General features: G+C 50.0%; 1 protein-coding gene and 1 pseudogene across 1 annotated transcript in view; one reads left to right on the forward strand and one right to left on the reverse strand.

The window, feature by feature from the left end:
• SUMF1 (sulfatase modifying factor 1) overlaps positions 1-9586 on the reverse strand; it is a 79281-nt gene that overhangs the window by 28361 nt on the left and 41334 nt on the right. Inside the window, exons 6-8 of the mRNA XM_023533305.1 lie at positions 8964-9086; positions 8115-8229; positions 3136-3249 (exon numbers count right to left, since the gene is read on the reverse strand). Coding sequence (XP_023389073.1) covers positions 3136-3249; positions 8115-8229; positions 8964-9086 — 352 coding nt within the window. The remainder of the gene's footprint in view (positions 1-3135; positions 3250-8114; positions 8230-8963; positions 9087-9586) is intronic.
• Positions 4757-4872, forward strand: LOC111742773 (annotated as a pseudogene).

The raw sequence follows: 9586 nt of genomic DNA on the forward strand, positions 1-9586 counted from the left end.
GACTCTGCACATCAAATGCCAGTTCTCCGCTCCAGGAATGACCTCCAGGAATGACCCTGAGTGATGACACTGGGACCACATGCCCGCTTTACACAATCAGGAACATTTTGAGGATGTGAGAAATAAAGAAAGGGAAAGTCAGGGAGAGAGAAAAAGCACTTGGAGCCCTTCAGGGAGGAAAAAGACAAAACACCGTAACTGTAAAGTATAAACCCTCTGGCTTGCCCAACCCCCACCCCCAAGCACCAGGCCGCGGGGGTGAAGCGGGGCTCCCACACAAGGATGCGGGCACGGCTCTGCTTCTGAACTCAAAATACACTTTACGCAAGTAATCTGGAAGGCTAGAGGGAGAAGGCGAAGCGGCCGCCTTCACATTTACAGAGCCCACGCGTTTTCTCCCCCAAAATCTATGATGACTGCACTCTGATTCAGAGTGCTGCACTTCGGGAAAAGTGTTTATGAATATGGACTGTTGGATGTGAAAAATTTTAAAGAAGAGAATTAATGAGTTGGAAAATACATAAACGTTAGGTAAAACCTTTCCCGACGCCCAGCGTGAGGAGATGAGGCCTTGGTGAAAACGCTGAGCTTAAATGTGGGGCTAGGGTGGGAGGGGTTGGGGGGTTCACTGTAATACCGATACAGGACACCACTTGTAAGATTCTTAATCTTTTAGCAGGAAATGAAATGGGACATCTCTTGCAGAGTTATTAATCTTTTTAGTAAACCTAGTTAAGTTTTCATCCTTTCTTTGGGAAAAAGACTAGCTCTCACAGGGGCTGAAGCTCACCTTCGAATCACCCCAATAAACATATGCCAATCTGAAACAGAAGTTTCCAGAAGCCACGGTAAATCCTCTCTAGAGAAAGATCACAGCATCCAGATCTCAGTAATCCCTACAATGTTTCTTCACATAATTCCTGGTACTCGATCAGAAATCACCAGGCACATGAGAAAACCAGACGTGACTGAAAACCAAGAACGACAACAGACAACAGAAGCAGACCACGGGGGAGCCGGATATTAGAGTTATCGGATGCCGATTTTAAAGTATGATGACTGAAAACCACAACATCGACCGGAACAGCTTCAGTTAAAAATACCGACAGTACCAAGTGTGGAACAGGAGAACAGTTTTGTCCTTTTTCCTTGGTTAAAAGAAATAAAGTAAATACCATAAACTTAAGATATGTTAAGTCTAAATACTAGGTACATAGGTACGTTATATTATTCTCTGTATATTTCTTAATTTCTTTAAGATTTCACAATTAGATGCTCAAAAAAGAATAAAAAGATATGGCCAAAGAGAGCTCCAAAAGGGCTAAATTATTTGAGGCTTCACGAGTCATGCTCTGAGAGTCTGGACTTGAGTCTTCAGACAGGAAGCCACTGGAGCATTCTAAACAGGAGTGACAGCGTTAGGCCTGCTCTCTGTGAAGACGGTTCTAGCTACAACAGGGCACCGAGAGGGAGGGAGTAACCCGGATGACATGGCCACGGCTCATCTGCTGGCTACGGCACTGAACACGGAGGAGAGCTGTGAAGATCTGAATGATGGGGAGTGAGTTTTCTAGGGAGCTGGGGTTTGGTTCTCAAAACTATCGAATTTTATCACAGTCGAATCGGGAAGCAAACGAGGCCACTGCGACAAAGAGAAACTTTACGTGAGAATAATTTACAGAGCAAGGACAACCTCTAAGATAAAGCCTGGAACGGGTAAACTGGATGTGGATTTTCCTGTAAACTCAAAGAAAAACAAGCGGTTATAAAACTGGGAGCTAGCGAGCACTCAGCTTGACAACAGATGGGCAGATAGACAGATTCGCAACTCACCAGAACCCTGACGCCTGGAGCGGCCCCTCCCAAGCCGGCAGATGCTTTTCTCTGAGAGGGACAAATTCTATTTCTGATTCTGACAGCAAAGGCTAGTCAGGAATGGCATCTCCTGACCACAAACCCACCGAGATGTTCAAACCTCATCATTTCGGAGAGACGGGCCGTCTCTGACCGCCACTTCCACTGGCCCTGCCAGAAAATGAGGGAGAAGTGACAGTTTCCGAAGAACTTGGCTTTTTCCTCTGCACCCAAGAAAGCAGATCTGTGTCCCTAGATTATTCATGAGCAGCCCACATGTTATGCTGTGAAGAGAAACTCAAACGAATTTATCCCCACTTTCCGAAAAACGGCCTGCGGCACAGAGTCTGACAAATTCTTCAATCACTCTGAGCTGTCTAACCCTCCTCTGAAAAGAGAAAGAAGGATGTTATCTTTATCCTTTGTGCCTTTTCGAAAGGTTATGGTTTAAAATTAAGCAAATCAAGTTCCCAGGGAGCTGATTTCGGTATAAATATACATTCTTCAATCTAATTTATGAATATCTAGTTTGCTAGAGATAGGATTTTTACATGCTGTTTTTGCCCCAACCTGTTCACACGACAAAAACTTTATTCAGAGATGTTCTTTTTAAAGGAAGTACTTTCTGTACACACATCCATGTAGTGTGCCCACTTTTGTCTACCCTGAGCGCAGAGTGTGGTGCAGGAAGCATAGTATGCTTGCTGATCCTGTTCCCACACTGGATCAGGTAAAACTCAGATGCCCGTGGCCATCTTAGACTCCCCAGGCATGTGAGGCACTGAACTGACATACTGTGAATTTGGGAAATAATCAGGGAATGACTCGACTTCCTGACTCAGCGTCCACCCAGGAAGTACCCTTTCTCATTCTCGCCAAAGAATGCGCCTTGATCCAAATTTCGATGAATCAAAAATCGGGCAGCTTGCTACCTGATAAGTACCATCTAGCAGATCTCACCAGTTATTAATAAAACATTAATGAAGTTTGCATATTTCTATCTCTCACCCTGATCAAATTGGTGAGACTGAACAGAATTTCTAAAGTGATAGGCAGATCCCCTCGAATGATTATTGCCATCATAACCCAGCAGCACGTGAAATGCTCGCAGACACTTGTACATGATGCTTTCAGGTTGAAGTAATAGACATGTGCTTCATGTCCCCCTGGGGACACGCCAAGGTTAATTCCAAGGGCACATAGGTACCCCCAGAAACGCAGGAAGTTCCCGCCAGGGTGTCCGGGAGAGGGGCGCCTGGGTACTCTGGGGAGGGGGCTCACCGGGTTGAGCGTCTCTTCAACAGTGTGGTGAACGGTCCACCAGTCCGAGGTCCACTCCCACACGTTCCCCACTACATTGTACAAGCCGTAAGCATTGGCGGGGAAGGCGTCGACCTACGGACACAAAGAGGAAAGTTGCTGTCACACTTCTCACCTCGCTCAGCAAATCTCTCTGGGACAGAAATGCACTAAGACCTGTCACTTCCAAGTCTGAATACTAATTTTCATCCCAACAGTTAAGATACAATTTGGCCAATGTAAAAATTAAAATTAAAATGAAAGAAAGAGACATTGTCAGCGCTGAGCTCTTGAGAGGAGTTGAGAAACTTGAGGGAAGTTTATACATGTCACATGGTAGAGAAGCTGTAAAATTGTTCCTACTGGATGAGTCTTGGCCATAAATCAAATTTGTATCTGATTGGGGCGAGGGGCGGGGGTAGATGGTATTGAGACCTTCGAAAGCATGACATTAGACCAGCGTAAGGCCCCAGCGGAGCTGAGCTACGTGCGCCACACAATGTCCCTTAGTGCTGAGAGCCCGTTGTGTCCTCTCCACCAGACCCTCCAACTCACCATTCTATCCTTAAGCTCAGCCATTGTCATCAGAGCTCTCAAGGGACTTCTTTTTATAAAGAAAACATCAATTCACTACCAAGCATGTTTGTAATAAAAGGGTTTGCGGTCTCTGGAATTGTAAGGCAAAAACTGTACAGGTTCTTCAGCCAGCAAGTAAATGGCACGTCAAAGGCAGGTCAGACAGTCTGCCACGTAACGCTGCCACAGACACACAACCGGAGTGTAAAGCCTTGATGAGGAGGAGGGACAACAGAAAAAACTAACTGAACGATAATAAACGCAGAACAGTTTTTCTATTTTAGTGACTTAAATTTTTTTTCCAACACTTTTATGGAAATCCTCAAACATAAAAGAAAAATCTCATTTTTCAAACGAAAAAAAATCAAGTTATCCTTGGGGTTTAAAAACAACTTTTCGTAAATTTATGTTTTTTCGCATACTAATGAAGCGGAACTAAAGGAATGAATAGACTAAAGTTCGGTTCTCTTTGGCTTCGGGCTTCGGGTCTCGGCACGACTGTGAAGCACCCGAAACCTGGGCCGGCCGAGGCGATGAAGCCACTGAGCAAGGAACGAAATCGGATGGGCGGAGCACCCAGGGCTCACCACGCGGCCCCCTGCTCAGCACCCGTGAGGGACACGGCAGCACCTGCTCCGAGCCCCTCCTGGGATTCCACACCTGTGGCCTAAAGGCAGGAAGCAGTTAAATGGCAGAAGATGTCAAACGGCTTAATGAGGAAGAAAAGAAGAATACACCAAAAATAAAATATCCAAGTCTACACGTGGGGCGGGATGAGTGGGGAATGACGAGGGGAGGGGCATGGGCGCAAACGCCACAGAGACCCCCAAGAGGGCGCCATCTGGGAATTGGGGTCAGAGTTCAAAGGTCGAAGGGGCAGTAAAGGAGGAGAAGCCATAGGCACAAACTGTCCTTTCAAGAATTTGGAGATGGGACGTGGTTCCATAGTGTAGCGGTTAGCACGTCTGCTTTACACGCAGAAGGTCCTGGGTTCGTGCCCCAGTGGAGCCACGGTCCATGGTCTACAGCCTACGGCCATGCCACCCTGAACAAGGCCGATGTCTGATCTCGGAAGCTAAGCACGGTCGAGCCTGCTTAGTACTTGGATGGGAGACCACCTAGGAAGACCAGGTGCTGTAGGCATAAATAACAATAAATAATAAAAATAAAAAATAATAAAAGAATTTGGAGACGATCAGAGGGCAGGTGAAATCACAGCTGGACGGCGCCAGGAGGAAAAGAACAAACGAATCTGAGCGGGAAGAAGCCAGGGACACGAGCGTTAGGAGGTGGGACACCTCGGAGGAAGCACCCATTTCTCAGGCGTGCAGGACACACGGCCGGGCTCCCAGGCAGGCGGCCTCAGGTCCCTTCGTGTGCCCACACTTAGGCCGGCCAGAAATTTAATCTACGTGGTGCTGATAAACCCAAAGATGAGGAAACAATAATATCTACTCCCGGGTTTGGGGCGGGGGGAGTTTCCCCTTTCAATGATTTGATGTTTAAGCAAGGTAAAATCCGGAGGTCACCCTCCCCTCAAATTCCCATATGTGGATGTGCCACTTAGAAGAGAAATTTTAACTGCTCATTGCCAAATCCATCACAAAGGAACCAGAGCTTCCGTCCGGGAACCTCGAAAGAAAACAAATGTCCATGGAGAATACTTCAAACACACCTATCTGTCCCTGAATGAGCCGAGAAGCACTGAAAGCGAACACAGCAGTTAACTGCTCAGCGGCAGCAAAACGTGAATCCAGGCCTGAGGGTGGCAGTGGTCCTAACAGAGGGCCCGGCTAAACTCAGAGGGGATGTGACACGAGCCGCAGAACAGCAGGCGAGGGGGCTACTTCACTGCAGTCCACCGCAGCGTCAAAGACAAAGCCCTACTCCTGAGGCCCAGAGCACGAGGACACAGAGGGCGGTCACGGTGACTCTGTGACACGTCTCTGTGTACACAGCCCCGATCCGAGGTGCAGACCTCGTCAAGTCTCGTTCCCACCCCGGTCACTGTCGCCTCTCTGTGGCCGCCTTGCCACCTCCTCTTTGGGTCCTGTTTCTGAAACGGGCTCTTTGAGAGGATCTGGTCACCATTCTCATTTTGCCTTAGACGTTTCTTCAGGTAAGTTCTGTTGAACATATGCCAGGCAGACATCTGCTGGACGCCCCGATAAATATCCCAGCCCTAACATCTGCAGTGTCCTTATTTCAAACGGAACTCTGTTTTCTGAAAAGCTGCCCTGACTTCAGAAGAAATGGCGATTTTCGTTGAAGGCTCATGTGCTTACACAGTGATAGGAGACCATGCAGCAGCAAGTCCTGTAAAATATTCACAGCTGACGGCCTCCCGTGGCCTTCGACTCAAACCGACGGGCACCTGTTTGTCTGGTCCAGAAGCCCCTTCCTGAGACTTCAAGGCTTTGCAGCAGCCCTACGTCTCAGGGCCTAGCACCCATCAGGGGCATCCAGGCTGCTGAGGCCCTTCTGTGCCAGACTCTTCGGTGTGTCCGCTGCTAAAGAAAGCTGGGCATGGGCCCGACACCACAATGCCAGCCACATGCAGGGTGAGCGCACCGCAGCGGAGTAGGGGCACGATGCGTAGCAGTGACACTTCGATGGCGCTGTCCTGCTGTCTGCATCGGCCAACGCCTCCTCTGGGGTCTCGTGTGCCTCCTCACCAGGCACCTTAATCCCGATTCTGTGCAGCCTGCAACCCCCGTTCTGCTGACCAGAAGCGTTCCGCACGCACTGGCTGGCTCTCTGCCCATGCAGAGCTTGAGACAAGGCTGAGACCTGTGATCACTCATTTTGCTGAATCATCGACGTGCCTGTGAGGGCACCAGTGACCCCCAAAGGGAACTGGGAGGAACCAGCTACCATTCGGCCTGAACCGTCTCTAGCCTCCACTGAATTACACATATTTCCCATGAGTTCAGGCTGATTCCTGCGTCACAGACCTAAGTCGTACATACAGGATGGTATGAGCACATAAGGTGCACGGCCTCGTGCAATTTGTTTTTTACATTAATTCCGACAAAAATTAAAACTATAATTCTTTCACTAGGATAGCCCAAAATATTTTTGAATTTCTGGCAGGTCGCAGGTCTCCTCGCTCATCTTTTCCAAAATATCTTGAATATAATAATATACACAAGACACAGAGTTATTATTTCAGTTGAAATTTGGAATCATTTGGTCATGTTCCAAATAACATATCTGTATTAGACTTATAAATTTTGGAAAAAGTACTTCTGTGTGAAACGAACATAGAAATACTAAAAAAGTGACAGCTGTTTGAAAGATCATCGAAAGGAAATTCTTCTCTGTAACAACAAACCCAGGAAGGCGAGCGGTCCCCACCGCAAGACTTTTCCTCCCTGCGTTAGGAGAAAACAGACCGTTTGCTTCATCGGCACATGATGTTGCGGGCAGAGAGAAAGGGACCGTGACACACGCGGGGAGGGGTTCTGGGGGAGTCGCATTCTAGAAAACACTGGCCGTAGATCTAAAACTCTTACCAAGAACATTTTCTAGGCTTTGACTCATTAATTTCACTGACAGAACTCTATCTCAAAACTATTATCAGAGAGGCAATGTAATATTTATGCATAAGGAGCTGACTGTTCTATTATTTAGAAAAATAAAAATAAAAAATAAAAAGATGTAACCTAAATTTGCAGGAATTAGAGGTAAATAAATTAGGGTTCACTCAAATGCCAAGTTATCCAGGGAATGAACACAATGTATTTGTGAAGAAATGTTAATGGCAGATAAAATGTCCCTGATATTAAACAGGGGAAAACAGCAGGATTTTAAGTATTGTATTTAGGACGACCCAAAAGCAATATGTAAGAAACATTTAGGCCCACACACACCAGAAACACACACGCCGGCATACGTAACAGGTGAGGGCACGGCCTTCAGAAACAAATAACCGGATTTAAATCCCAGCTGTTCCCCTGGAGACCGGGGGTACCAGACCCGCCTCTCAGAGCTGCATCCACAGTGAACGAGGTAATTCGTGCCAACAGCTCGGTGCCACGCCTGGCACACCGCAAGCACCCACCACCCACCGGCGACATCAGCGTCACTAACACAGGAAACGCACCCAAAGCTGACGCGGACATGGCTGGGTGGGAGCATTCGCGGGCCCTTCCGTTCTCTCCTTTACACCCTTTTGTCCCTCCAGCTTCTAAGTCTCATGGAATCAGAAAGGAACACGCATTGTAAGGGAGGCTGCTTGCCCAACTGTTAGCATCTGCTCCGTGCGGAGGCGGATGCGTGCAGCAAGGGCAGTGTGTTGGCCATGGGGGGCGGGGGGGTGGAGAGGCCTTTCACCCGTCCCTGGGGGTTCCCACCTCCCCTTCCTCCGGAGCCTCGCTACTCACGGGCGCGGTGCCTCGGAAGCCGTCCTCGCCGGTGTCGGTGACGGGAAACTCGCCTTGCCAAATGTTGGCGTAATGCTGGCCTTTCGGCTGCAGTTTGTTGCCCCAGGGGAAAAGTCTGTGGAAAAGACACAGGCATCAGCCTGCCACGGGCACAGGCTCCCGGGCTGAGGGCGAGGGAATGCGATGCACAGGGCGCCCTGCTCGCTACTTCTGAGCGAGCTATTTTATTTTTTTATTTTAAATATATAAAGAAAGCTTTTCATCAGGATTTTTCGTTAACTTCTGCATAACTAGCTCACGTCAAGTTGACAACAGCCTGTCACTCTGGAGCACTCAGGAGGCCTGAAATGAACGGCATAGCTGAAAGGACTTATAGCAAGAAGGCTGGGAAAGCAGACATCGCTCTGGACTCATGTGGCAGCATGCTCAGGCACCATCACGCCGCACTTTTGTATAAAGGCTTCGCTATTTTAAGGAGCCTTTCCTAGAAGACGTGACCCCACCATGAGTCTTCCGTCTCGTGGCTCTGAAAGCGGAGAGACGTCTGAAACAGCGAACGCTGAGCGCGAGGCAGCGGGCCCAGAGGCTCCGTGGAAGGCTACGCCGCGCCAGGGCCCTGACCGCTGGGGGCGCTCGGGGCCGCAGGAGCCCACTCGGCCACTGCTCAGCCGTGTGCGGCTGAGAGCGGGTGCTGACCCGCCCGTCGGGGTCTCCTAAATAATTTCACGGACATGAGGAAAGCCCGGACGACAAAGCTGTTCTGTGGTTTAGGTCGGCGTTCTAACCTAAGCAAGGCGCAGGGGTTTAGGAAAAGGCCAGCCCACTGCGGGGCAGGACGGGCCCGAGTACCTGTTGTGCAGGCCGCCCCGACAGCCGTACTCCCACTCGGCCTCCGTGGGCAGCCGCTTCCCCGCCCAGGCGCAGTAGGCCGCGGCATCGTTCCAGGACACGTGGAGCACCGGGTGGTCTGGCCTGGCAGGAAGAGAGCAGAGGGACGGTGGCATGTGCTGAACGGGCGACAGCTCCAGCTTCAGACAAGCGCCCGTGGGACCGCGGTGGTCCTGGTCCCCAACGCGAGCCCCCACCGTGCCACATCGGTCACCCCCCACCACGAGATCCTGGAACCCGATGCCCTCAGATCTGTAACTACTCTTAAAAGTGGACTCAAAACACTTGCTGGCTTCGCAGGCAGCCCAGCCCCCACGGAACTCACTGGGTCCTGGCAGGTGCACGTGGAGGTGCGTCATCCAGACGCCTCTGAGGGGCAGTGCTGTCCCCGCTGCTGAGAGTGCCCTCAGCCGAAGCGCCCCGCTGTCCGCTCCTTCAGCTTCCCCACAGCTGCGGAGAGCTGCTCGGGGCCGCCGAGGGCTGACCACGGCAGGGGCACAGGCCCAGCCATTTCGGCCACCATAGCTCCATCCCGTGGGCTGTGCAGAGCCCGGGGCCCCAGCGAGAGTGGCTGGGACTCGGAT

Source organism: Pteropus vampyrus, unplaced genomic scaffold (assembly GCF_000151845.1).
Source record: "Pteropus vampyrus isolate Shadow unplaced genomic scaffold, Pvam_2.0 Scaffold100, whole genome shotgun sequence".
Taxonomy (NCBI): Eukaryota; Metazoa; Chordata; class Mammalia; order Chiroptera; family Pteropodidae; genus Pteropus; species Pteropus vampyrus.